The 27,980-nt window shown below is 40.6% G+C and overlaps 4 protein-coding genes across 5 annotated transcripts; 3 read left to right on the forward strand and 1 right to left on the reverse strand.

Moving 5' to 3' along the window:
* Positions 1-4,243: 4,243 nt before the first annotated feature.
* Positions 4,244-11,823, forward strand: LOC145446117 (methyltransferase-like protein 27). The gene is made up of 5 exons (XM_080324339.1): positions 4,244-4,495; positions 5,380-5,515; positions 6,566-6,677; positions 8,394-8,514; positions 10,363-11,823. The coding sequence occupies exons 1-5, from the start codon at positions 4,418-4,420 to the stop codon at positions 10,585-10,587; spliced, it is 672 nt and encodes a 223-aa protein (XP_080180465.1). The 5' UTR covers positions 4,244-4,417; the 3' UTR covers positions 10,588-11,823.
* Positions 11,824-13,181: 1,358 nt separating this feature from the next.
* On the reverse strand, positions 13,182-17,367 carry LOC145446118 (methyltransferase-like protein 27). Of its 2 annotated transcripts, XM_080324341.1 has the most exons (6): positions 17,048-17,367; positions 16,815-16,913; positions 16,520-16,655; positions 16,107-16,218; positions 15,542-15,662; positions 13,182-13,538 (listed from the first exon to the last, which is right to left on the reverse strand). In XM_080324341.1, the coding sequence occupies exons 2-6, from the start codon at positions 16,884-16,886 to the stop codon at positions 13,311-13,313; spliced, it is 669 nt and encodes a 222-aa protein (XP_080180467.1). In that variant the 5' UTR covers positions 16,887-16,913; positions 17,048-17,367; the 3' UTR covers positions 13,182-13,310. The 2 variants fall into 2 exon arrangements, with proteins under 2 accessions (XP_080180467.1, XP_080180466.1); XM_080324340.1 differs by having other exon boundaries at positions 16,815-17,367.
* Positions 17,368-19,482: 2,115 nt separating this feature from the next.
* On the forward strand, positions 19,483-21,060 carry LOC145446116 (eukaryotic translation initiation factor 3 subunit G-like). Its single transcript, XM_080324337.1, has one exon. It carries the CDS (start codon positions 19,584-19,586, stop codon positions 20,466-20,468), a length of 885 nt encoding a protein of 294 aa, XP_080180463.1. The 5' UTR covers positions 19,483-19,583; the 3' UTR covers positions 20,469-21,060.
* On the forward strand, positions 20,984-25,797 carry LOC145446125 (dolichyl-diphosphooligosaccharide--protein glycosyltransferase subunit KCP2-like). The gene is made up of 4 exons (XM_080324349.1): positions 20,984-21,121; positions 23,278-23,354; positions 24,061-24,269; positions 25,509-25,797. Exons 1-4 carry the CDS (start codon positions 21,118-21,120, stop codon positions 25,624-25,626), a joined length of 408 nt encoding a protein of 135 aa, XP_080180475.1. The 5' UTR covers positions 20,984-21,117; the 3' UTR covers positions 25,627-25,797.
* The last annotated feature ends 2,183 nt before the right edge of the window (positions 25,798-27,980 follow it).

The raw sequence follows: 27,980 nt of genomic DNA on the forward strand, positions 1-27,980 counted from the left end.
TTTCATTGAGCCGTGAGATTTACTTGTGTCGACACCACTGAGCTATATAAGCACCATATAGGACACTATGGTACCAGACATTATTCCTCCATCGAGGAAGATAATATTGCAGCGATAAATCACTTTGATTCACCAGCACTCCCTTCCATCTCGATGAGTAACTTTGCCTATAAATCATATCCTATACACCAGACGCTATGCAACTGGCTACCTGCACACGGCACAGCGTCTCAAAATTGCCAGACGCCGAACGCCATGTCGCAGTACGGTGTCCTAAAATGTTGGACGCCAGTCGCCATATAGCACTTCATCCGCCAGTCTGTGTTTCAAGCCGATCACACTCCAGACGCTATGTAGCAATTCAACCGCCAGTCTGCGTTTCAACCACTGAGCTATATAAACCTGGCAATAGAATTATATCTCTAATTAGAAAGAAATACAAAATTGTGGTTCAGTTCATGATTCCGATATCTAACGCGGCGTCACAAAATTGCCGAACGCTATGTTGCAGTACAGCGTCCTGAAATGTTGGACGCCACTTCATCCGCCAGTCTGCGTCACAACCCGTTCACACGCCAGACGCCATGTAGCAATTCAGCCGCCAGTCTGCGTTTCAACACGTTCACACGCCAGATGCCATGTCGCGATCCAGCCGCCAGTCTGCGTTTCAACACGTTCTGACGCCAGACGCCAAGTAGAGACTCAGCCGCTGGGTGGCGTTTGGCGTGTGGCGGGTTGGCGTCTAGCGGGTTTAACCCCGTCTCGAACATTGTATATCAACACTCGCATCACAAAATATAACGTCACCAGCATGATATTTCGAAGACCAGAGCGTTCAATGTACTATTTTAGATGATACACGAACTCCTTTTGTTGACATAGCCTTGGCTGGTGTATTTTGACAAAAGTCGAATCCAAGGCACACAATGCCCCTGCCGACGACGCGAAATATGTCGTATCGATAATTTTTCGCACTAGCGGGATTATCCAACTGATGTTTGCCAATGGCAGAATCTATGGCCTTAGATCGCTCCGCATCAAGCTTGAGGGAATGAGCCAAGAGCGAGCTTTTCACAGAGCGTGATGCGCGTGTTGAAGCAATATGAAATAAATAAATAGGGGCAAAATATATCAATCAACGGACGACGGAGATGAGATAGAGCCTCTCGGTAAGGTTATCGATTCAGCACCACCATTTTTCTCATCCGTGATTGTTATCCCGAAATCCTGATTGCCTGTAACGGGAAAGCAGCGGATACCAGTTTTACGTTCATTTCTTTGATCTATCCTGTCCCGATGATCGGGGATAGGCATTGCACTCACGATCTCTACCGATCCAGAATCAGGTCATCATATAGCAGTGTTGGGATCAAAGTCACTACCACCGAGTCACGAGTCATCTCGAGTCATTGCACATTTTGACTCGAGTCAAGTCGAGTCGTTCGATTTTCAAAGTTAACTCGAGTCAAGTCAAGTCACTCGATTTTTGGAGGTGACTCGAGGCAAGTCGAGTCAAGTCAAGTCAAGTCACGACTCACGACACGAGTCAAGTCACTAGTCGAGTGAAGTTGGATTTTCAATGGACGAGACATGATTTGAAATCATTGCATTATGCTAGCTGTTTTAAATACAGATGGAGTCCCCATTTATTCTGAATCGAGGAACGAATAAAAAGTTGATTATACACGCATAAAGGCGCTGTATCGCTTACGCATATACGTAGAATTGCTGAACTACGCAAGTAGCGGTAGCCCTATTCTAGAATTATCAGCCAAAACGCAGGATAAAATACGAAACCTCAGAAAGTTGAAAAAAGGATAAGGTGCAATACCCTTTCCTACTATCCATGATATACAATAATAAACGTCTGAGCGATATTCTTTAAATTAAAAATTTAAATCATATAAGAGGGTTGGTTATTGGTTAAGGCTATAATATACCATATATATATATATATATATATATCGTTGGTTAAGGTGAACACTGGGCATGGGCACTGTGAGCAGTTTATAGAGCAGAGATATAATTCTAGTATATTACTTTACTACTGGTTTACGACAACGTAAGCTAAAATACGCACAATCATTGAGAGATTGGTTGCTCTCACAGGTCACACCAACGAATCGTTAACAATCCGAATTTATATAAGACATAGCGATTTAGTCGACATCGATTACTTGATGACTTGAAATTGACTCGTAAATTTTGCTCCGAGTCACGAGTCAATCCACATTTCTGTAACGTCGAGTCAAGTCAAGTCATACGAAAAAGGTGACTCGAGTCATCCCAACACTGCGATGGAGTTGTATAGTGTGTTTACTTGCCGTGTTAACGTCAAAAGTAGGCTACGCATATACAGCATACATACTATAGAATGTAAACGTTTACATTCTATAATACATACACTACAGGTTCAGTTATCTGACGTGGATCCGGACGTGCAAACTGGCGATTCCGGTTTTCGGGGAAGGGAGATGTTGAATCTATTTCTACGATGTATCTGATGAAATTCGGAAATTTGCTAATAATAAGGTTGTGGTGTTGTGAATCATTTGCGACTGTCACAAATATGATACTGTTCGAGGTCTGTTCGGGACATCACCTCATAGTTCATTCGTTTCATGAGCATCACAAAATCAGGCGCTTTAGGCCAGTGCTCTTCAACCGGGGTTTTCGTACACCCTAGGGTGTACCAGAATTTTCAAAAGGTGTACCACTCGGATGGGGTGCACAGGGGTGTACCAGATCCGAATTACAATAAGCCGATGGCTAGCTATTACAAAGGCAGGTTTATTCGTCAGCACAGGTTGACGCACAGGTTAATGAGCAATATGGCAGTGCTCTTCAACCGTGTGTTTTGTACACCCCAGGGTGTACCATAATTTTTGAAGTGTACAACACTCGGATGGGGTGTACAGGGGTATACCAGATCCACATTATGATGATACGATGACTATAGCAATCACAATAGATACGCCAGTTTACGCTTTAAAACAGATTGACTGGATGTGTAATATCGTAAAGCAAGCAAATGTTTCTCATCAGTTAACCTTTGGTAATGGACTTATTACTTCCTTTTCGAGGGTTCCATACTATTACCGAGAATGCTATTACCGAGATGGACATTACCGAGAATGCTATTACCGAGAATGGACATTACCGAGAACGGACATTACCGAGAATGGACATTATCGATAACGGACATTACCGAGAATGGCCAATGCCAAGAATATAGCTTAATGTAACGGACGTTGTCGATAAATTTATACCCCGAGAATCGATACCGAATGTGGCAACGCCGTTATGCACACACTCGACCTGTTCATATCCATAACATTCCTGTATTGCATGTATTGCCTTCTCGGTAATGTCCATTCTCGGTGGTGTCCATTACCGGTATTGTTCATTCTCGGTAATGTCCATTCTCGGTATTGACCGGACACCCTTTTCGAGTAGAGCAGGGTGGAGTTAGCATGTTTTCAGCTTGTGATATCTGTCTGATGATTCTCGAGGAAACCACCGCGCTACAGCTCAGACATTTTGAATTGATGCTTCCTGCGGCAAGCTTATGAATAGCGCAGAATACATGCTTGCGCAGCCAGGGGGTCGAGTTTGCGAACCACTGCGTTAGATGGTGGTCCAGTAACCTCGAGCCCAGATTCGTATTTAGCATTTACTATACATTGTAGCCTTGATCAAATATTCATCCTTATTTCGGCTAGGCCAGGGGTGCTCAACCTGCGGACGTACGACCTCATTCAGCCGCAAACCCATAATTTTGCGACCTTCTACACATATTTAAATGACCTGTATGTCTGCGATTTTTGGTGATAGCTGCGATAGCTGAGTATATCCACAGTAGTGATAGCTGCGCACTATTTCAACCCGGACGTGCTCTGGAGCTGATAGCTGCGCACTATTTCAACTCAGACTTGCTCCGGATCTGATAGCTGCGCGCTATTTCAACCCGGACGTACTCCGGAACTGATAGCTGCGCACTATATTTCAACCAGGAAGTGCTCCGAATCTGATAGCGGCGCACTATTTCCACTCAGACTTGCTCCGGATCTGATAGCTGCGCACTATTTCAACCAGGACGTGCTCCAGAACTGATAGCTGCGCACTATTTCAACCCAGACGTGCTCCGGATATGATAGCTGCGCACTATTTCAACCCAGACAAGCTCCAGCGCTGATAGCTGCGTCCTAGACGATACGTGACCTTTAAATGACCTCTATGTCTGCGATTTTTGGTGATAGCTGCGATAGCTGTGATAGCTGCGGGAGCTGCGATAGCTGAGTATATCCACGGGGCCCTCGTAGATGATTGAGATTCACGGTACATAGTTTGCCTTAAATTTAAAGAACTGATGTATTTTTCATCAATTAAATAGTCGGCAAAACATTAGAAGAGAAAAATGTCAGACTCGGGGAAGGAGGAGTGGGGCAGACTTGGCGGGATCATCAATGCGAAAAACGCGAGAGAGGCCAACCAGGTCATATATCTCGTTTCAAGTCTACTAGATCTGGCGGATTCCTCTCCTTGTTGTAAACGTAAGCCTATATTTCATGGCCCGATAACCTGACCTGTAACCACACAACAAGTATGGCCCCATGGGCAGGGACCTTTTCTCAACCGCTGGTCCGTGGCAAGTTACCTGCTGCTGCTGGTCCCAGTGGTCCGCTAGATGTACTTGAATTTTTCATCTCAATTCCAAAATGCAAGACGTTGGGCCTTGGGCGCTTGTCCATTAATTAAAGATAGAGAATATCGAATATTTAATTTATTTTGGTGGTGAATTTAGTATGGTGTGGCAATATAGAGAGCCCGTGGTCTATTGGGCGTGTGTTAGAATGGTGCAATTAAAAAGTAAACTGCAACTCGTTTTGGATATGTTTGTAGGATCCTATGTCAAAACTATGGAGACTTTTAAACAAGCTTTTTTAATTTCAACGGTGCAATTAAGCGACACTTGACAATATAATAGAGATTGGTTATAGCAAATAGCAAAGTCACATTTCTTTCAAAGGATACCTAACAATCTCAATCAGGTTAGTGGTATTTAACAGGATGGGTGATTCCGCGCCAAATGAACCAGGGCGTAGCATCAAGGTTTGGGATAGTCTACAGTTTGACACAGTGACAGATGCAATTCCGGTAGTATACGAAACTTTGAATCAAGTCATATGACTTGGTCGAGTCATGTGCAACGACTTGTGCACAAGCCCAGTCCATGCACGAAGTGACTCAAGTCGAGTTGAGTCACTACAACCCTGCTAGACCCTGATAGTGCGACGATGATGGGATAATTGGGAAAAATGAATAGATCAACATAACATAAGCAGCATGAACTATAATTTATTGCTGTTTGTTCTTCAGGCCTACACAAAGTGGGCGTCTCATTATGAAGAGGATGTGAAAAATCTGTTATTTGTCGGCAATGAAACGATGGTGAACGGCTCAATAGAGTTTATAAAAAATGAAGAAACCACCCTCATGCTAGATGTCGCAGCAGGTACTTCCTTTTCTGGCAGTTTCTGTATTGAAAATAGTTATCGCACAAAAAACCTACGTAGCCAGCACTTTGTGAGTTGATCACGATTCCACAGATTTATGTCATTTCCACTAAAGTGCGAAGCTTCGTACAGTTTGTACTATGTTTTGTATATTGTGATATGACCGATCGGAGTTTCAAGGCTTCCAATGGGGAAAATAGTAACGAAACTATAATTTATGTTAATTAATTGACTCTTATTTCAGTACTCGAAAAAAGAAAATCTGCTTTCACAACATGACTCAAATCATTAGAATTAATACTCGATTTAGATTAGAATACTCGAGTCATTGTGATCAACACTAGTTACAGATGTAAAAGAGAAAAATTGATTCGTTGACTAAAATACATTTGAAAGATTTCACCACAATCTGATGTATCGACCTCACTCTCCAACACATGCCGCTTTCATTTTCGTCGCTACCTTTTGTGTCGATCTTTCTCAACCGACAGGCACCGGCGGGAGGGTATTTATGCGTGTTTATGATGAAACGCTCTACCATGTATTGATAGTATCGATCGATCGAATTAGTTGAGCAAAAAGCGGTCACTCATGGCTTGTTTGAAAGATGATATCTCGCAGTGAATAGCACATACATTTCGCACTAGGTATACTGTGTGGACTCCATAAGGAAGTAATCATAGCATGTACATTTTTACAACAACGTTTTCTCGTCTTCTTGATTATATACAAGCTCGATCGACCCGCTCTCGTCTTGCTTTGTGGCGTAGTTGGTTACACGTTGACATTCTGAATCCAAAGCGATATTACTTGTTGGTTTCGCATCCCATTAAGGTCGTGTTTCACAGTTTTGAAAAGTGAAGCAAAATTTTTCGGTTAAACCTGCCGGTGCGAGCCGGTTAAATCCAGCGTGCATTCCTCTAATTTACATGGCCTAGGTGGGTGTCTGATGAAAAGATTACTCCAAGTCGTTTCGGCACCTTCCTCATTCGCAATCTTGGGGGTGTTTTGATTGACTCAAATTTGATGTGACATGTCGGAATTTGTAGGTACCGGCATGACAGCGCAGAGTTACAGAGATGCCGGGTTCAAAGGCGTTATTGATGCACTCGACAGTAATGCAGCCATGCTGCAGGAAGCTGAGAAAAAAGGCTTGTACAGGTGCAATGGATATACAATTACAAGCTGTTGAATTCGAACCTCTTGTTTCAGTCAGACTTGGTTTAGTCCGGTTGCCTAATTTGAGCAAAATGCCGATATGAATCTAATCTAATTTGTGAAATGTTTGTATGGTCTCATTTAATTCGAATCTTTTGCTTTTCTTGAATATGCACCAACTGCGGAGAGGAGACCAAGATGAGACACGAGGCAAGATAAGACGTGCAATTTTTTCATAGAACAATTTTCTGATGGACAGATTCCTTCAACTATGTTGTTCCCATAATGTCATTCTATAGTCCTACCATATTAACAGGGCAAACAGATTTGCGGTTAGGCAGAAAAACGCCAAAAACTATATTTTCGTAGTCTATGCTGGTTATGTGAATTCGTGTTTGTAAGGGCATACCTATCATAGTACTTCATATTATAAAACAACATTACTGGAACTGGTAGAGTGTAATATTAGCGGTGTAATCATGCACTTACCTCTGAAAGTAATAGACAAAGTTTTTTATTGACGTTTATACAATAATTGAGGTGTGGGGGTAAGATGAGACAAAGCCATTGATGCAAGTTGAGACATGGGTATCAGAGGGCTTTTTGATTGAAAGCCTCGTAATATTCCAAATTTACTGTTCATGGCACATATAATAGATTATTTATCTAGTAGTGAACCAGATGTGACATTACAAACAAAATTCTTATTGTTGCTGGATACCATGGATAATTGGTTTTCAATGTCATTTAAATTCGTATATGATGTACAAATTTTTTTTAAAAGTGTATTATTTCATGATTAACATATTTTATTCACGATGTTGTTAGTTGATTCATTATTTGGGATGAATTGGTGGTGTAATGAGCAAGAATTGCTTGGTGTCTCATCTTGAACACAGTGTGTCTCATCTTACCCTCACCTGGTGGTAAGTTGAGACATTTGAGCAAGGGTTTTTGAGGGCCCAGAAATCCATAGGTATGTTGTTCAATATAACTCAAAACAGAGTTATCAATAGTACAGATCACAGGATTCCAATTGGTACCAAAATTTATCCTCAGAAGGCAACACTCTTCGAGTGATGTTGAAATATCAGAAAAGTGTCTCATCTTGGCCTCCTCCCCCAGTGTGAAACAACGAGCCAACCTTGGTGTGCAGACATTTGTCATTCTCGTGCTTCTAAGAATGAGCTCTGATTCGATATGAACTGAAATTGATTTTTTTGTATTCGTTTCTAATTCGGAATTGAATTCGATTTCCAAAATTTTGCGAATTCGGTAATTTCAAGGTCTAATAATAATCATTGGGTTATATTTTTCATCTGAACAATTCACACACAATGTACAATGCGATATCATGAACAGATAGGAGGATGTCCTTTTAGACTAACATCCACGTCGGCCTAGAGTGCCCGATGTCGCAGTTCTTTTCGATGTTGATCTTGTTGAAGCCGCGGTCCTTTCTACAAGTTCTTTCCATTCCTTGTGAGTGCTTTCTTTCGTCGGGTCTTTTTCTGGGCTTTTTTGTCGCCGGAAGAACGGCAACGGCGGGGAAGAGGAGCCTTGATAAACCTCCGACAGGAATCGAATCGGGTCCGCCAGATTGGTGGGCGCTTATCGTTATCACTACGTTATCTCCCTCGCTAAATGTTGAAAAACTGTGTAGCCATAATTCCAATTTGTTTGGAAGAGCTGAAAATTTCTTACTTTTTCCGGTTCCAGGCACACATATTGCCAAGAAGTTTCACCAGATCAACCCCTGTCTGCGAAGAAAGAAAGTTATGACGTGTTAACAATCAGTGGCGCAATGCATGACAACCATCTTCCAGCAGATTGCATTTCGGTAAGTGTTTAGTGCAGTGCAGAGTTGTACTGTACAAACTAGTGGTTCAGTTTTAAAAAGTGAGTAGTTCTAGTCGTGCGTTTTTGAAAATCCAGTAGTTAGTAATTGTGAAAAAGTATTTTGCAGAAGTGGTCAGTAACGAATTACTTCTGCTTTTTCCCAGTACTTGAGTGGATTTTGCCTACTATCACCAGACTTGGACAACTGCATAATTATAGTTGTCTAATTATACTAATCAGAGCGAAATGCCGATAATCTAATTCTAATTTAATTTGTGATATCTTTCTATACTATAATTCTAATCTAATTTGTTAAATGTTTTTATGCTCTACTTTCTGCAAATGCTAGAGGAGAACTGCATAACGCGATCCAAGCCAAGCTTGCCGTACACCCACTATCATGCTTAGAATGAACTATGCTTTGATATGAACAGAACTAGATTCAATGTCCAAGTTCACACAAATTCGGTAATTCCAATTCTAATCTAATTGGGAAAAACTAGCTGTAATTCTAATCTAATTCAGAAAAGCTGAAATTTTTCTAATTGTCCAAGTCTGACTTTTACCACTTACTCTCAAGACAATTCTACAACTGGGAAAAAGAGCCCTTGTATCGCAGTAACTGAATATACTTTCGAAAATTGCACCTATTTGAAGTTTTATCTGTCATTTTGCGTTAGCCTCGAAGATGTGTAATGCAATTTTAAAAGTGGCCACCTCTGATTTACTGCCAAAATTATACGGTCGATTATACTTTTTGAACTACTCGAGTACTTTTCAGACATTTACATTCTACTTGTAAGCAGTAGTTTTGACATGTCTTTGAAATTACTAATTCTAGTACTAATTAAGTATAATTTGTCCTGAAATTGCTAATCTACTCGTAATTAAGTAGAAATTTGCATCGTCCTGAAATTACTAATTCTACTCGTAACTAAGTAGAGATTTGTCCTGGAATTACTATTTCTACTCGTATTAAGTATAAAATTGTCCTGAAGTTGAACTTTACATCGTCCTGAAATTACTGATTCTACTCGTAATTAAGTACAAATTTGTCCTGAAATTGCTAATTCTACTCTTAGAACATCCTGAAATAACTTATTCTACTCGCAATTAAAGGGGCACTGCGCTCTAAAAATGATGTGGTCTCAAATTGAAGGTAAAAACGAACAAAAATTTTTGGCCGCAGCCATTTCCTTCAGAACGCCACCGTAATGGAGTTGCAATTTATTGAAACTTCTACAAGACCAGCTGCCGCGGCTGCTTAACCCGTTACATGGCACGATGTCTTCATCGTCGCACTTGCTCGACGCGATAAGGCAGTCACGCAGAGAACGAAACTTAGACACATTTCCTTCATAACATCGGCTGACAACTAGATAAAATTCGTTCTCTGCGTGACTGCCTAATCGCGTCGAGCAGGTGCGACGGTGAAGATATCGTGCCATGTAACGGGTTAAGCAGCCGCGGCAGCTGGTCTTGTAGAAATTTTAATAAATTGCAACTCCATTACGGTGGCGTTCTGAAGGAAATGGCCGCGGCCAAAAATTTTTGTTCGTTTTTACCTTCAATTTAAGACCACATCATTTTTAGAGCGCAGTGCCCCTTTAAGTATAAATTTGTCTACTTGAGTAGCAATACTCAGGATTGACCACTTTTATTTATCGTGAATGTAGACTGTAGAGTGACGTCGTATTTTGTGATACCGTACGATTGTTGATATACAATGTCCTTTTCAATTCTCTACAAGTTGCCGACGATTGCCCCTGACGAGTGTCAGCCGAAAATATTGTGGTTTATTGCAATATGAATATATTTTTTGATTGTCAAGTAAATTTCTCGTTTGCAGACTCTTTTGGGGGCACTCAAGTCCGGAGGATTGCTCATTTTCAACAGTAGGAAGACGGAAAAAAATGTGGGCTATCAGGAATTTTTAAGGCAGATCATCACAAGTCTCGTGGAGGATTCCAAAATATCGATCGTGAAAGAGGACACAATCCGATACCACGATTTGGTGTCACCGGATACCGGCGAACCAATGATGGCGCTGCTGTTCATTTTGAGAAAAAAGTAACCAAAGACGCTACACATTGAAGTATATATCGGGTTACCAACCAACAGAGGTGGTCAAAGTAGTCAACGCTGCAAATTTCAACTCAATAACAGCTTCAAGTAGCAATTCCAAAGACACGTCAAATAATGATGACATGGTCGCATGGTAACTTGGAAAAAAGTAGATGTATTGACCACTAGGGTTGTTCAAAAATACCTTTTTCTCCGAATTCACCGATTAAATTGTTAGGTTGCCTGAAAAACGCTGCACACCAAATTTGGCTCAAGTCCAACCAGTAGAAGTTTACGCAGAGTCATATTGAATTTATGATAAAAATATTTAGAAAAAAATTTCAAATTAATACTGTCAACCCCGTGAAATTGTCGAGTTTTCTACAAATATGGTGCAAAACAAATTTGACGCAATTCCAACCCATAAAAGCGAAGTTATTTGATTTTTCATTCATAATTATGGGGCTGCTCACCGTCCATGCTATTTTTGCAAATCCAAAACTTTCAACTGCAATAACTACGCTTCTACCGGTTGAAAGTGAGCGGAGATTGTTATGCGTCGTTCTTTTAGGAGACTTAACAAACTCGTGAGATTGACGGAAAATTTTTTCGTGATAAATTCCATAAAAAAATTTTGATTGGCTCTGTGTCGGTTTCTAGTGGTTGAAATTGAGTCAAATTTGGTGTGCAGCGTCTCTTCAATCCTAGTATATCCACAGTAGTGATATCTGAGTATATCCACAGGGCCGCTATCGGCCAGCATTTTTTGCCCCAAATTGGACTGCGTTAAACTGATTTTGCCACCATATTTTACTGCACTTTTTAGCCGTCAATTACCTCATTCTTGAAGCTGCACTATTATATCCAAATCTCACGATGTGACCACTAGGGCTAGGCCCGATAATTCGAGTAGTGACATCATGTAAGGCAGGGGTCACCAACCTTTTTGCAACCAAGGGCTACTTTTGGGTACTGATTGAATCGACGGGCTACCATTTACTCCCGCCGTTTACCCGTACCAGACGGAATTTCCGCTTTGATATTCACAGCACTGGGCAGAAATCGCATAGCGGTAGGACTTCTAAGAGATTCTTTTTTAGAGATTCTTTTAAATCAAAACATCTCATTTCAACTAGCTAGCCACTAAGACTTTTTGAGAAATCACGAATTACTTCGCACCATGTTTAGTAAAATTATATAACAACTGTAAGCTGAAATTTTAAAATAAATCATGTCACACGTTCGACTGGAGTGGCGAGATTGCGCAGTGGTATAATGCGCGGCTGCAACACCAGTGGGTGCGGGTTCGAGTCCGACCGAGGTCAACTTCAGAATTCCGATACCTAAGTGTTGGAGGTTTACCTAGGCTCCTCCTCGCCACCTCATCTGCGTAAGCGGTGTCTTACAAAAAGCCTAGAGGTGGGCCGTGCGGTTACGGAGAATAATGAACAATATCGGTCTGGTGTAAATGACCATAGTCGACAAACACCATGAATACCACAAAACAAACAAACAAACGTCCGACTGGACATCGTGTTATTTGTTTCTGTACCAGTCAGTGGGAGGCCTGGCATTGCATGCTATCAACTAGTGCGCTGTACTCTGGTATGTAACTTTACACTGCAACTCTGAGTGAGTGCATGTTATAGATGTGCATTAGTGAGGCGTGTTCGGTGTTTTTTTCTATGAAGGTCATGTCCGCAAAGGCCGATTCACAACGATAAGTTGAACCAAACGCGCTTGCAACCTTCACAGCTGCTCTACTTTTCCGTGTCATCAAGACCCAAAAGTTTGCTGCAGCCTTGTGGGCTTTGAGGTGGAGGCGATTTTGCAGTAGTACAATTTCAATCTCTAACTGTTCAACATCCAGACATGACAGATTTCATTACACCTGACAGCAGCATCGATTATACAGAAAGTTAGAAACATGGTACTATAAACTGCGTTGAGTGTAAGGGAGACAAGCTTTGTCAAAAGATGCAATACGTAATAAGCACACTGCATCTGCTAAAACTTCACCGCTATCTGCTACCGTATAGTAATGTTGTTTACTACTTTGGCATTGTCCAGGACGTCGAGCTATCATAACGGAGCCCCCTACCATTTCAAGAAGACCGTGTATGGCATGCTGTCATATCGCCTGTATGGGCACTGGGCAGTACGCTGTATTCATGCCTTATAGCCTACATGTTGGTATATTACTAATTGTAATTGAGGATATTTGATATCATCATTTTAAGTGTTTATATGTATATGTATTGTCATTTCTAAGTCACATGTTATAGTGTGATTTAAACAAGAACAGCTAAATCACTCAATTAATATATTTAAAAGCTCACTGGTGATAATCTGACGAATATTGGCAAATGCTGCTATTCGATCTATTTTTAGAGCATGCTCGCGGGCCACTCATCTGGTCCTTTGCGGGCTGCCTGGTGCCCGCGGGCACCAGGTTGGTGACCCCTGATGTAAGGTATCTATATATATATCAATAGATTTATTATGCTGAAACTGACCTTGCCACATCTTACGCCCACTCTATCTCTCAATTACCTATTTGAAGTTGCACTTGAAACGTCCAAGCCAATGATATGACATCATACACAAGATATCCATATAATCATTATTACGTATGTGTTAGCAGTTGCATTTGCACGCTTGTGAAAGCCGATTTAAAATTTCTATTGCGTTGGTCCGACATAGCCGAACGATATGTGTCCAAGCCTACGTCATTTACTTCATTCTCTTATAAACAGAGTACCGCGCAGTCATTGGCTTTCCGGACTCTCGGCTCTGTTCGTTGTAGTACGGGGCCTCCACACTTCTCACGAGGGATATCCGTCCCTGCTCCACTTGACTTACTAAAATGTCCCAGAGAACTTTCTGGTATTTTGCGTTTTGATCGGTGTTACGACTGTTGAATATCATCAGTCCGCCAATTTTCAAAGCATCAACGATGTGCTGAAATCATAACGAGGGTCAAGGGGTCTTTCATGATAATTGATGGTTATTAAAATTCTTACGACCAAACATAGATAGCATGCGAGTCATAGATTCAAAACTTGGCAGTAGATACCTCCAAGTAGTCTTAATCCATGGCAAAAATCTCAGCAGGCTCACCCTTAGATCAATATAAGAAAATGTGATGTTCAAAGTGACCCCCCCCTATTTTATCAGAACGGGGTAACTTTGGACAGTGAAAATGTGATATTTAGAGCTCTGGAAAGTGGCTGCTTCATCTGTGTCAGAGTGTATCGTCAACTTTATTCGTTATGACATCCCCAGTGGCTTTTTAAAATGCAATGAGAAGGTTAATGAATTAAGAGTTTGCCAAAATATGAAAAAATGGGTAGGCAACAAGTTGAAAGATAGTTAGCGGGGTGTAAGCTACTTCAAAAACTCATCACATACTCTTGAAGATCCGCCCGCCGAATATGGCATAAATTACCACAAAATATAACCATCACAAGGACATAGCAAAGGAACAGTGCATATTTTAAAGAACAGTAAAATATTTGAAATCAGCAATAAATCATGGTAACAAGCCTAATGTTTGCTGAAGCCGTCAGCGGGATACCCTTATCACAATTTGTTATTTTTCAGTCACAATTGGGGAAGACATAGTGGAAATTGAGATAAGGAATGAACAGCGGGCATTAGCCTTCATAAATGACCCAATGCTTCAATAGGAGAAAAAAAAATTTGGGGAGGGGGATTAGGTAAAAATCATGCAATAGGCCAGACTTGAACGATTTTGTTTCTTTGGCCACTGCTCTCACCAACTCTTACCAATAAGCGTCATTTAAGAGGTTTCATAAACAATAAGAGTGTAAAGACACACACAAAACTGCATTGTCCAAAGTTGCCCCATGTGCCGGGGTAACTTTGGACACAGATAATTCACAAAAATACGGTACTTATTTATGACAATGAAGATTTTGGATTACTTAATTCCAATCTTTGCTCCATAACCGCCAAAAAACACATCCTCTGTACTCTAGGATTTCCAAAATATAAAGCGACATTGTGAAAAATTGTCCAAAGTTACCCCGGTTTATGGTGTGAAATGTTTTTATACTCACATGTTTGGTTTTCCTGAAAATGCTGCCGAAAAAATGTTTTCTGCTTGGTGTACACTAGGGCTGTTCAAAAATAACTTTTTTTCCCCGATTCAAGCCGGTCACCTCTTAAATCGTCAGGTTGCAGTTTAAAACCTTGCTCACCAAATTTCACTCGATTCCAACCAGTAAAGGCCTCCGCAGATCCAATTAAAATTTTTAATTTATTATGGAAAATTAAAAAAAAAAATTTCCAAATTTTTCTGCCAACCCCATGAAATTGTTGAGCTGTCTTCAAAGACCTTGCAAAACAAATTTGAGTCAATTCCGACAAGTAGAAGCGGAGTTATGTGAGTTTTTTGTTGATAAATCTCGGATTATCCACCAATCAAGGATAATCCGAGAAATATCATCGAAAAACTCACATAACTCCGCTTCTACTGGTCGGAATTGACTCAAATTTGTTTTACAACGTCTTTGAAGACAGCTCAACAATTTCATGGGGTTGGCAGAAAAATTTGGAATTTTTTTTTTTAATTTTCCATAATAAATTAAAAATTTTAATTGGATCTGCGGAGGCCTTTACTGGTTGGAATCGAGTGAAATTTGGTGAGCAAGGTTTTCTACTGCAACCTGATGATTTAAGAGGTGACCGGCTTGAATCGGAAAGAAAAAGTTATTTTTGAACAGCCCTAGTGTACACTTACAGACATTTGACATTCTCATGGTTCTGAGAATGAGCTCTGATTTGATGTGAACTGAACTTGATTTTTGGTGTATTTCTTGCTAATTCGGTATTTAATTCGATTTCAATTTCAATGTTGTGCGACTATTGTAATTCTAGTCTAATCTGTAAAAGCTGAAAACTTTCTAGTTGTAAGAACACCATATTCACACAAAACGTACCGGCACACAACCCTGTGGCAAATGGTTCTCAAGAAAGGCTCCACTTATAGCAGCAAAGTCGTAGCTGTTCTGTTGCACAGGAAGGGGCTCGGTTGCTGTGACGGCCTGGCAAATTGAATTCCTGCAAACCAATAAACAGCTCCAGGGTTGTCTTGTAACCAAGTCACAAGTCAATCTTGGTTTTATAGTTTCGACTCATTTTCAATTCACCACTAAGTCAAGTTCAAGCCAGGATGTGAACAGTCGAGTCCGACTTCAGACTCGAATCCAAGTTACTGTTTATTCAGGAGTTCATATCATGTTTAACTCTCTTTCACATTTGGTGATATCGAGCCCGCATTCATAACACACCGGTACTCATTTTTCCCACTTTAAAATGCTTGCCTTGGACCACCGGATAAATCACCAATATAAGCATACCCTACAACTGACTCGAGTCGGACTCACAACCCTGCCAGTAGCACAGTAGAACTATTGCACATGGCAGTTCTATACCTTTTTAAATAGTCCACTCAATAAAAAGGATTCCTGACACATAATTTGGGACTCATGAAACATTAGCCACCTGTATATTCCTTTTTGCTTTGCAATCTCCAGCATAGCTGCGTTGATCTCTATTGCATCACACATCCCTTTGTAACCAGCATTTCTAAAGGCAAGTGCGGTGAGACCAGATCCTGTGAATTACACAACAACATGTTAGTAATCATCAAGCCCAACCGATAACCTCGATCTATAGACATTCAGCCGGTATTCAACAATAATAAGATATGCATCATGCTTAAGATTAATTTCCAAAACTTCAGAGCATTTATTTGAGCACATTCACGGCGCAGCCATTGTTATGCTTAGACGTAAAATAAACTAGAAAGGCTGCATCTAAACACTGTAAAGTGGATTCACTAATATAGTTACTTCAATCAACAAACATCAAGTAAAAAAGCAAAAGACATGAGCACTTGGATTTCATGTCCTTACCTGCAGCAACGTCCAACATGAGGCTTGATTCGTCATTCTTAATCAAATCGAAGGAATGTTGTACCATGGAATCGTTGGCAACAAATTTCAGGGATTTCACGTCTTTGTCGTAATCCTGAGCCCACTTACTGTAAGCCTGCAACGGATTTCCATCACATTAGTTAGCCTCCAATTAAATTTGTAATTGAAAGACGTATTCAGCAACAGGAATTGTGAAATGAAATGCAAAACGCTACAATTGCCAAAACAATCACTAGCCGCCAAACACAGAGAGTAAAAGATGAAACAAATTTACCTTATCGGATTGTTCCTCAGACTCAGCGTAGACAACCTTCCCTACGCGATCCCACTCGTTTCGCTCTGTCATTTCGGCGAGCACGTTGCAAATAAATTCCTGTTTGACGCATGATGTCTTATAAAGTGCAATCTTGCTAAGTAAACACGCGACTCGAGCTACAGATACTAAGGTAAGCCGGCTTAATTAACTTGGCAATCTTTGCTCAAGCCAGCCAACTATATATTACTAACCTTTTTATAAGCCGACACCAACCGCCGGTGTATATAAATTGGCGATGTCAGTGTACGTATACCACTGACACTGAGCTAACAGTGTATACTGTATACGAGACGTATCTGCTAGCGATGTATGTTTACATTCGATAATGCTACCATAGTATAGCGATTTACAGCGAAGCCTATCTGTAAATTGCTATGAAAGCACAGTGAAAAGACGCTTCATGATTTTGCATGTCACCCTTGCGAAAAAGAAGAGAACGGTCAAAACTACTAAGTCCATCATCAATCATATTCCCATGCTAGCCAGCGCTTGAGATTACCGGACTGTACAGTACATGTGCAAGTCTCAATGTGCAGTGTGCACAAACTGATATATGAAGACCTCACCTTCCGTTACTGGCGTTACATCTCACCTCATTTTTGTCGCTTGTCATTTTATGCTATCTTTTCGTGTGTATTGTATTGTTTTTATTATGTGTATTGTTTACAATTTACATCGTCTAGGCCAGGTGGGTGTCTGATTTCAAAACTACTACAAAGGCGTTTTGACACCCTCCGGTCCTTTTATTGAATCACAATCATGTGGTGTTTTGAAAGGAAAATTATTAACAATAAACTGAACTGAATTGGCGTACAAATATAGTATAAAATGCTGCTGTACTCCAAAGAATTGCATGCGGTAACGCTTTTTCAGGGGTGGCCAATCTACGGTCGTTTAGAAACAAAATTATGCGGCCGTCAACATGCAATTTGAATTTACGATTTGACTCTCAAATTTGTCAGAGATTTCAATACAACATGACAATATTCTTCGCGCGATTCAACGTGTCTAACTCCATTTTAATAGTAGTGTCCTTGCAAAGCGCAGGCAAAGAGCCACAAAAGCGAGCCACAGAGGAAAATGATATGTTGGAATGGTGTGCGTCTCACGATCGAATGAAGGTTTTTCTGCTACGTTTCGGCGATTCCAATGTATATATTTTAATTATACTACACCGACAATCCTGATGATCGCCGGCGATCATTCTGGGTTAGCACTTCGTGTTGGCTAAAAAAAAAACTATATCTGCCTTAAGTGTCTTTTAAGCGCCGAAAAGCTGTTGTCTAATAGTCCCGCGACCACAGGCAGCACACACGAATACAGTTAGATTCAATGTACATCATGCATATTTTTATTTAGGGCTATTTGTTATTTTAATTTATTGAAAGACGAGCAGTCAACCAAAAAACTACTGAAAGTATATTATCGCACGAAGCGCGAAGAAAAATTTCAAGTTGAATACATCTGCGGAAGACCGCCTAAGATAATAAATAATTAATAAAAAAATAATCTCAAAAAGTATTTGGGTGGGGTCATCCCCCATTTCGCCCCTCCTGGCTACGCCAGTGGTTAATTACCATACGTCCTCCTTTTGCAAGAAGTCGAAAATGTCCCCCGAGGACGCCCAAATGCTCTCCTTTTTGGTGATTCGTCCTCCTTATAGCTTTGACAGCCATCAGGCGATTGTGCAGGTACAACTAAAAACGCCATAACCATCACAACCTAGAGCTGGTCTTCTGGGAGTCGGGGTGGAAAAATTATATTTTTTTAGTCAACACGACACTATTTCCCGTGAAATTTTTCAAATTAGGCATTTTACGCGCCCAATATTATAAATTTTGTGATTTTTAAGAAGTGTCCTCTTTTCCGGATGTCGAAATATGGTAACCCTACTAAAGGTTCATCGCATCTCCATCGTCCAAACCGCTCGGTCATGCAGTCGGTTGGGGCCAATGATATATAATGTATAATGTATATCGTCGTGGCGGAATCAAAGTTGCTTTATGCCCATTTTTTCAAATTTTTAGATCCATATTTCAAATTAATAGAAATCAAGATTTTGTAAATTTTCACATATTGTTTCAAGGTTAATAATGGCCAAACTACGGCCGCAAAAATGAAAAATTTACATAAAGTTAATTTTTCCAAAACGTGTCAAATGGACATAACCCACTTTTGTCGCTTATACTTTTATAGTAACTTATTTTACTTTTCAGTCAGTGTGCACTGTGCATGCCTCCTCTTTATATCGCCTAGGCCCAGGTGGGTCTCTGATCTCAAGACTACTCCAAGTCGTTTCGACACCTTCCTATCTTTTCATTGTATCGTAGTCTTGTGATGTTTTGAAATGATGAAATTTTAATAATAAACTGTAATGAAAAGCGAACTGATTCCACAGCGACGAAATATATCAGTGGTGCTCTTAATGAAAACTCTCTCAGTCCGGAAAATCGAATTGCCCGACTAGTTGTACTTTGAACACAGACATAATCCTGGTTGACACGAAGACGATAAATCGTCATCAAAGCCATCATAACCTAAACACATGAGCCAAAAGCTGCACTTACAAATCAATCATTGATACATTTTTCACCTGACCAAGAAATCGTGTAGGTCATGGTCTAGTGGCCACGCCACATCATCGAAGCGCACTGAATCGCCTTGCCGCGTGGCTCGTTGACTCTTTATTGGAACCACAGGATTTGCTTTTGAATACAGTAAATTACTATGCCTTCTGAAGAATCTACTAAAGTTAATTGGGCGGATGCCGCCGAACCCTCCAGTTGGGCTGACGAAGTCGAGGAAGCTGAAGAATATGCTAGCGAAAAATCCCGATTGCCTCCCAGGTCTGAAAGGTTAGATGGCAACATCAAAACTGTGGTGGAATACAAATTTAACGAGGACGGCAAAAAAGTGAAGGTGGTGAGGACTTACAGAATCGAAAATAAGAAAACATCAAAGTCAGTAGCGAGGAGGAAGTTACTCCCGAAATTCGGAGCGTCTAAAGATGATCTTCCCGGTCCTAACCGCGCTACAACTATAATATCAGAAGATGTAGCGATGCAGTTCATGAACAGCAGACAAGACGATGTACAAGACGCAGAGGACCCGTTGATATCGAAATTCAAAAATCAAATCCAATATTTCATGTTCTTCAAAAATTTCAAGACCGCAAATCGTGGTCCAGGTGGAGACACCAAAGACGAGGAAGAAAAAAAGACAGATGCAGACCCACAACCCGCGTCCGGTTCTGGAACTGGAGGAAAATACGTCCCGCCTAGTTTAAGAGCTGGTGCTAGTGGTAAAGGCTCCTCCATGCCAACAAGGTCAACACGTGATGAGCAAGCAACCATTCGAGTCACTAATTTGTCAGAAGAAACCAAAGAATCTGATTTACAGGATTTATTCCGACCTTTCGGACCGATACAGAGAATCTACCTTGCGAAAGACAAGCACACACAGCAATCAAAGGGTTTTGCGTTCATCAATTTTTACAATCGAGAAGACGCAGCCAAAGCGATAAAAGCTATCTCTGGTTACGGTTATGATCATCTCATTCTTAATGTTGAATGGGCCAAACCTTCAACACCTGCTCCTGGTGGAGGGTCGTAAGACATTCTTTATCTGTGAATTGAACTGCAACCATCATTGGAACATGCAGTTGACATACCCTCTTCCCAATGCCTAGAAGATTGTGCCAGAAAAAAACATTGATTTGTATGGGATTATTCTGAAACTAGTGTAATTTTGAATTATTGATAAGGTGACGGTATAACTTTAAAAATTACCTGTCTGTACAAAACTGATATGTCGTTCTCATGAATTGTACATATTGTTGTCAAACAAATCTGGGATGGATGGTCTTCTTTGTTACAAACCTGTCCAACTTCTTACCGTTTAAAACCGCGTTTATCGGTTGATTTTGAGATTTCGAATACAAAACTACTGACATTTAACTGTTGGTGGTGTGATTTAATGCAGATATGAAATTTTTGAGTCTGACCAACTCTGTCGGAAGTATGATGCTTTGGTTACAGAACGCACCGTTGAATACACTTCTTTTGTTTGCATGCCGGAAAGTATGGGTTGTGTTTTGTGCTTGCAATGTTGAGATTCCAAATTCATTCATGGTCACAATGTTTACAAGACATTTAGTACAATGTGTATGATTTCGAGTGTTTGAAACCTGTTCTTTGTCTTGCAGGGGTATAGTATATTTTAGTTATATTCTCCAAAGCATTATATCGCCAATACGAACAGCATGGGTGAGTTTTAAAGTTGATGTTTGCAGTCGGGCTTTCTAACATGATTGTGACGGCCTTCCAAATTCCCAGAGCGCAACGTCACGCGAGCATTAACATCTGATCACGCCGATTAATGAATTATGCTGACGTCACAAGGCGATACAAAAGTCCAGAAATAGGCGCTTGCGCTTTGCAATCAACGCAAGCAAGCGTGGCATTTGCGGAACATCGAATACACGGCGTAGCCTTAGTCCGGCGTATACCAGGTCTATTTTTAGCACACCGTGTCGTTTAATAAGTAATTCAGTATTGAACCGGAGTGAAAATGTTTCCGCCACGTGGATGTAATTTTCTAGTCGCGCAAGAAATTCGTCTGTCACGCACAGCATGTTGTCGAAAGCAACCACCGATTCCAGTCTGGCCAAATTCATGTTGAAAATGCACCAATGCTCTCTGAAACTGCTTCGATTATAACCTGCCAATTACACAGCAGACTTGGACAACTACATAATTACTGTTGTATTAGACTAGTTAGTAGTTAGAGCGTAATGTCGGTAATCTAATTTTGATCTAATTTGTGAATTGTTTCTATGCTCAAATTTAATTCAAATCTAATTTATGGTTTTCCTGAAAATGGTGCATAGGAAATGCGTAGGGCAAAATGGGCCAATCTTGCTGTACGGGCATTTGCCATTCTCGTATTTATGAGAAAAAAGTCTGATTTGATATGAACTCAACTTCATTCAATATCCAAGTCTTCGCGAATTCAGTAATTCTGTACAATGTTCCCTCTATAATTTTTCACAAGTCTACTTGCACTCACCAACTCGTTGCCCGGTCCCTTGGGCGACAGTGCGTAACGACGTGAAATAGGTAATCACTTTGAAACCGTGTCAGCACTGCGTGTCAGCTTAGAGGAAACATTGATTATCTAGGGCGGTTTTTTTACCTAAAAAAAGGTAAATTTTGTCCTAAAAAATATTAATTTTGACTTTTTTTGACCTAAACGAACTGAATTTTGACCTTATGTATGCAAGTTAGGTGTTTTCCCACATAATGTTAAAATTGTACCACTTATCTTCATTTCTGGTTGGAATTGGCTGTCCTAACGAAGTAGTTTGGCCTGGAAAAATGTTTCTGATTTAGAAACAGGCAACTTTTTACATATAAAAAAACAATATTTCAACAAAATCTGGCCCTATAAAGAATTCCAGTGGTTGTGATAAATATGTTATGGTAGAAATACTTGAAGTTTCTTGCAGTACAACGAGAGATACTTTCCTACATTCTTGGGTAGAAAGTGCATGTCCTTACTAAGAAGCTTGCCAAGGAAGCTCAACAGTAGCAGTTGTAGGCTGACAACACTCAAGTTGTGTGTACACTGGTCACACACCACGTTGCTACATTCTGACAATGTTGTCTACATCACATTTTTTCGTCATGCGCTTCGTAATATAAGAATGATGCAATGCCCAAGAAGTCTTTCTTTAGATAGGATATTGCGGTACGTTGACCATGACAACATGTCTACCTATTTGTTTTATTTGACCATTTGTGATTCACAATGAGCAGACAATTAGCCGTCTACATCGGTAGGCCGATAAAGTAGGCTACAGGCTGTAAAATATCAACCAATAAGTTCACCGACAGTGCAAAGTCTACGATACAAACGAAATGCGGACGTCAAAAAAAATTTGACTTTACGAATAATTTTGCCAAATTTTGACTTAACAAATAATTTTGACAAATTTTGACATGTAAAAAAAAACGTCCTAATTATGACCTAATTTTGAAAAAACTTAGCTATAATTCTACTTCTAATCTCAATTTGGTACAGCTTGAATCTTTCTGCTTGAACAGTTTTTTACTTGCTTTTATTTTGTGAAGAGTCAAAACCATTTCTAACTTGCGCTAATTTTCAAGTGGAAAGCTGGTCTGCGAGTTGCTTCGGAATTGAGTCTATAGTTAGTTGTGGTTTGGTTTATTGCGGATATTTAGAGATCTTTATAGTTCTTGTTCCAGTTGCGAGTTTTGAAAAGTGAGTAGTTCTAGCTCCGAATATCTAAAATCCTGCACTTCTGAAAAGAGTGAGCTATTTTTGTGGTTTTGTTGCAATTTTGAGTGGTTTCGATTATCAACGTTAAAATACTGTTGCTTGATGCCAACCTTCCGTTCAGGACTCAGCACCTTCAGTTCCTTTATCGTCTCTACGACGCTGGCGCTCATCATTTTCTCATCCATGCAGATTTTCAAGGTAAATCACGCTTCCGCTGTCTGGAGTAGAAAAATATCTGAGTATGTTCATTGTTCATATTGAAATATACCCAGATATTTTCAGCTGACACTCCTCGAGGGTCGTCGTTAGCAATTAGTTAAAATTTGGAAACACCATTGTGTATCAACGATCCTAGCATTAGTGAATAATAGGGATGTTCAAAATTATATTGCAGGGTTGTACCAAGTCAATCTCACTTTTATAGTTTTGACTCGAGTCCAAGTCACAGAGTAGAGTGTCGAGTCCGAGTCATTGTGTTGACTGTCCAGTTCCGAGTTAACGTCATGTGAAACCCACTTTTTACAACTCTGCTCGGTCACATCGGATGCTTCGCATTCATAATATAGTGATTTTCCTCACTTTTACCAGTTTCCGGTAGCATTTCCAAGTACCAATACTGATAGACGAAATGATAATAGTGGGATAACATACTATTCTTCGAAATTACAATGAAATGACTGTCTTGGTATACCCAGTCTCGAGTCGTGTGTAATGTGCAATGACTCGAGTACAATTCGAGTCAATACGCAAATCGACTCGAGACTAGTCATTTTTCATTTTTAAGAAAATGACTCGAGTCAAGTCGAGTCACCAAAAAATCGCGACTCGAGTCGGAGTCGAGTCGTGACTCTAGTCATTTAACCCTGAATAATTGTCCGTATAATTAGAGTTTACGATATTTCAGGTTCAACTTGGATCTTCCGAATGGTTCACGATCGGAGGAGGCGCTCTCGGATCTATGCTTTTTTGTTGCCTCCTCACTGCCGTCAGTAACGTGGAGATGATACTGTTCGGAGACATGTTTCAAGCTAAACTCGTGCCGGAAGTGTTTGGTTGTCTAGTCACTGCGTGCTTTGCGTCCGGCCTCGTACACCGGGTGTGCGTTACCACTTGGTGAGTTGTGACGAATCGGTCGCTGTCGTTTGCATTTGAACATTCCCGACAATAAGGGCTAGGCACATTGAGTAGCCCACTCAAATCTGAATCGAGTATTAATTCTGGGGATTCGAGTGTATTAGCGGGATACGATTTCATCCCGTGTTGGAATTATACGCTACTTGCCCACAAGAATTATAGCTTCGATAGTATTCTCCACATTGGAAGCCTTGGAATCTGGATGGGTCCTATCGTAGCATACGAAACTTGTAGTATAAAGTTGCTCATGTTAGTTAAAATGGCAAATTTGTGAAGTCATGATCAATCCACGAAGTGTCACAAAGTGCAATGATATGGCCTGATCATTAGGGCTCTTCAAAAATGACTTTTTTCTCCAATCGCACTGGCTACTTGATAAAATTGTTAGGTTACCATACCTAATTTAAGCCTACACACCAAATTTGGTTCAATTCCAACGAGTAGCCGCGTTGCTACAGGAGAAGAAAGTTTCTATTTATTATATAAAAATAAATAACAAAAAATTTGAAAATTGTCTGTTCACCCCATGAAAGTGTTAGGTTGTCTATAGAAACGATGTTCACCATATTTGGCTCAATTCCAACCAGTGGAAGCGGAGTTATTGCCGTCGTAAAATTTGGATTATGAATTACGGTGACCAATTCTTTATTTATTATAGTGGTGCCCACCGTAAATACTACTTTATTTAAATCCAAATTTATGTTGGCTAACACAGCACTGTTCACCGAATTTGGCTCATTTCCAACCAGTAGAAGCGAGATTCTTGCAGTAGAAAGTTTTGAATTGATCATAAAAAAAACATGAAATTCGCATTTTTTGTGCCGACCCCATAAAATTGTTAGGCTGTCAGAAGAGGCGCTACACACCAAATTTGGCTCAATTCCAACCACTAGAAGCAAAGTTACTGCAGTTGAAAAATTTGGATTTCAATGAAATAGTATTTACGGTGGCCGGTGGGTAAGTCTTTATTTGTTATAAAATCATGGAGTTGGAAATTTTGCTGCTGCAATAACTTGACTTCTAGGGGTTGGAATTTACCTAAGTTTGGTGTGCAGCGTTGTTTAAACCAACATGATAATTTTATCACGTAGCCAGTGAAAGTTGAAAGAACAATTTGTTAGTGAACAGCCCTATTGTACAGGTTTGGATGTATTCCGTAGAATAGACTTTGAACTTGATTCAGCGTCTGTTCGTCTATCGCCTATTCTATATTTTCAGTTTCATCTTCTCCATGATCGATCTGTACTATTTGAATAAACTATCGGCCAAGAAATACCAAGCCCCCGTCACCCTCGCGATGAAGCCTAAATCGAAGAGCAAGCAGAAGAAGCACTGAAGACGACGATATAGTTTCACGCCTTTTCATATATATAATAGCCAATATCGATTTTGATAATGTTACCGAAGCGGTGGTCTGTTTTTTGAAATTAAGAGAGCCGGTGCTCGTCTTGAGCTTTATGCCTTTGCTCTGGTGAGAACCTTGAAGAATATATTGTCTACAAAGCGATCGTTATTTAGTGTGCTGAGTGGGAAAGCACAGATTTAGGTAGAGGGGGCATTTCTTGGTGTTTTTTTCTTGGAAACAAGCAAGCTTGTGTTTGTGTCAGATCTGATTGACTTTAGGGGATTTCCAGCTGGCAAACCCCAAATATCTGCGCGCGTCATCGTTGGTGGCAGAAGTAACGGCACAAATTTATACGAATTATTACTCCTACTCAGGCAGGATCTTATACAGACAGCGAAGCAATAATCAATTCGTGTTTGAATTGGCAATATGACGCTATATTAGGGTTACCATACGTCCTCTTTTAAGAGGATTTGTCCTCTTTTTTTAAAGTGTCCTCGGAGGACGCCCTTTTGTCCTCTTTTTTGAGAATTTCGGTCATATAGCAAAATTCCACTGAGATGCCGTAAATTAGCACCGAAGTGACGCTCCGGCGGGTATTTCCGGAGCCGAGTGGAAAGTTGCCCTATTTTTTAGTCAACCACTCGACAACGTGAAGGAAAAAACTGTGTTTTGGCCACCGAGCGAGAAAGTTGACCTTTTTTTAGTGAACCACAAAGTGGGAAAATATTACCATTTTTTGAGAATTCTACTCCGGTTTTGCAAGTCTGAAAAAGTGTCCTCTTTTTAGATTTCCAAAATATGGTAACCTTGCGTTATATGGCCTATTTCTTGGACATAGCGAACGTTTCATATGAGTTGGCTCTGAACCTTATCAATTTTGCATGTTGACATAAGAAATCACATACTCGGGATTGGGTTCGCATCGGCTTAGGAGTCGGGGGGTTTCCACTTTAGTGTGTGGGCTAGGCTACCTATCAAGAAAGTGGGTAACGTGATCTGGATATTAGTATTTTTATCGTTTCAAAACGTCACAAGATTGCGATATAATAAGAAGATTGGAAGGTGTCGAAATATCAGGTGCCGCCAACTCGAAACGGCTCTCGGGCCACTTTTCAAGTTTCGTAAGAGGCCGGAAGAACCTATATCGAGACAAAATGGACCACTCCGTTTAGCAGCCACGTTTTTATTACGTCGGTACAACGCTGTGGTCTCTAACAAACTAACATGGCCGACGGGCATAGTGACCACAAAAGAAATAATGTTTTATTATAGAAATGCAACGAAAAGTAGCCTATCATGACCATCATTTTAATTTTGAACCATGAGCTGCGCACCATACCTAACAATCAGTGGCGCCTCGTGACAATATCGGGTGGTGGGGCAAGGGCTGCGAGCGACTTTTATCAACATGACGTCACAATGGCGTTTTCCAACGTAAAAAAGTAACTTTATGATGGTCACATGAATTTCCCGACAACAGTGATTTTAACGTAGGTGCCGCGAGAGGTTTGCCGGTGAGCCGTGACTTGAAGTGTGGTAACAAATGTTTTATTCATTTATTTTTATTCAAAGGATTATTTTACAAAATGTACGTGAACTAAGAATCGTCCCTATGCCACGAATCAAGTATCAGGTCATCCTTAGTAGCATGCGTTTTGATTTCATGGTAGAGTTATAGATTACGCAAATCGATAGACCCTAAAATCCGACCGTCACCCCAAATTCGAAATCCGGATCCAGTCCGGCCAGGTAAAAAAACATTGAAATCCTGCTCCGGCTCCTGAACCGGACTGTGGCCATCTCTGGTTACGACCAGGTGATAATAGGCAACCAAAGCGGAGGCACCCGGCGTACGATTGGATCAATAGACTGGACAACTTCTAGACCTCTCATTTTTGCTCTAAAGGCAACTGCGTAAACTACGTACGGAATAAAGATTCAATACGATTCATGTTCGCACTTGACTTGACCTGACTAATTCCAATGACTAGAACTCGAGAGATTGCGTAAGCCTAACTGGAAAGGTCAACGAGTTCGGACACATACGCAATTGTTATCTCATAGATTGGGCCTGTCGGTTGCCCGACATATGAGCATGCGACACAATGCAAAACGACAGTTGAGCATGCGACACTACAGCATGGGGACACATTAGCATGGTAACACATGAGCATAGGGACACATGAGCATGGGGACACATGCGCATGGGGACATATGAGCATGGTGAACTATGAGCAAGGGGACACATGGGCATGGGGACAGTTTAGCGTGCGACACTTGAGCATGGTTACACATTAGCATGGGGACTAATGAACATGGTTACATATGGGCTCAGGTCGGCA

Source organism: Botryllus schlosseri, chromosome 9, assembly GCF_051294905.1.
Source record: "Botryllus schlosseri isolate E-star chromosome 9, Bs_hap1, whole genome shotgun sequence".
Lineage (NCBI taxonomy): Eukaryota > Metazoa > Chordata > Ascidiacea > Stolidobranchia > Styelidae > Botryllus > Botryllus schlosseri.

Excerpts from the sequence above, each read along its gene's own strand:
- LOC145446118 (XM_080324341.1), bottom strand. The coding sequence starts at position 16,886 with ATGACAGAGCGAAACGAGTGGGATCGCGTAGGGAAGGTTGTCTACGCT. Across the intron at positions 16,656-16,814 it reads CTGAGGAACAATCCGATAAG|GCTTACAGTAAGTGGGCTCA; the intron begins GTAAATTTGTTT and ends AATCCGTTGCAG. Across the intron at positions 16,219-16,519 it reads CATGTTGGACGTTGCTGCAG|GATCTGGTCTCACCGCACTT; the intron begins GTAAGGACATGA and ends TGTAATTCACAG.
- LOC145446117 (XM_080324339.1), top strand. The coding sequence starts at position 4,418 with ATGTCAGACTCGGGGAAGGAGGAGTGGGGCAGACTTGGCGGGATCATC. Across the intron at positions 4,496-5,379 it reads ACGCGAGAGAGGCCAACCAG|GCCTACACAAAGTGGGCGTC; the intron begins GTCATATATCTC and ends TTTGTTCTTCAG. Across the intron at positions 6,678-8,393 it reads GAGAAAAAAGGCTTGTACAG|GCACACATATTGCCAAGAAG; the intron begins GTGCAATGGATA and ends TTCCGGTTCCAG.
- LOC145446125 (XM_080324349.1), top strand. Across the intron at positions 23,355-24,060 it reads CATCCATGCAGATTTTCAAG|GTTCAACTTGGATCTTCCGA; the intron begins GTAAATCACGCT and ends ACGATATTTCAG. Across the intron at positions 24,270-25,508 it reads CGGGTGTGCGTTACCACTTG|TTTCATCTTCTCCATGATCG; the intron begins GTGAGTTGTGAC and ends CTATATTTTCAG.
- LOC145446116 (XM_080324337.1), top strand. The coding sequence starts at position 19,584 with ATGCCTTCTGAAGAATCTACTAAAGTTAATTGGGCGGATGCCGCCGAA.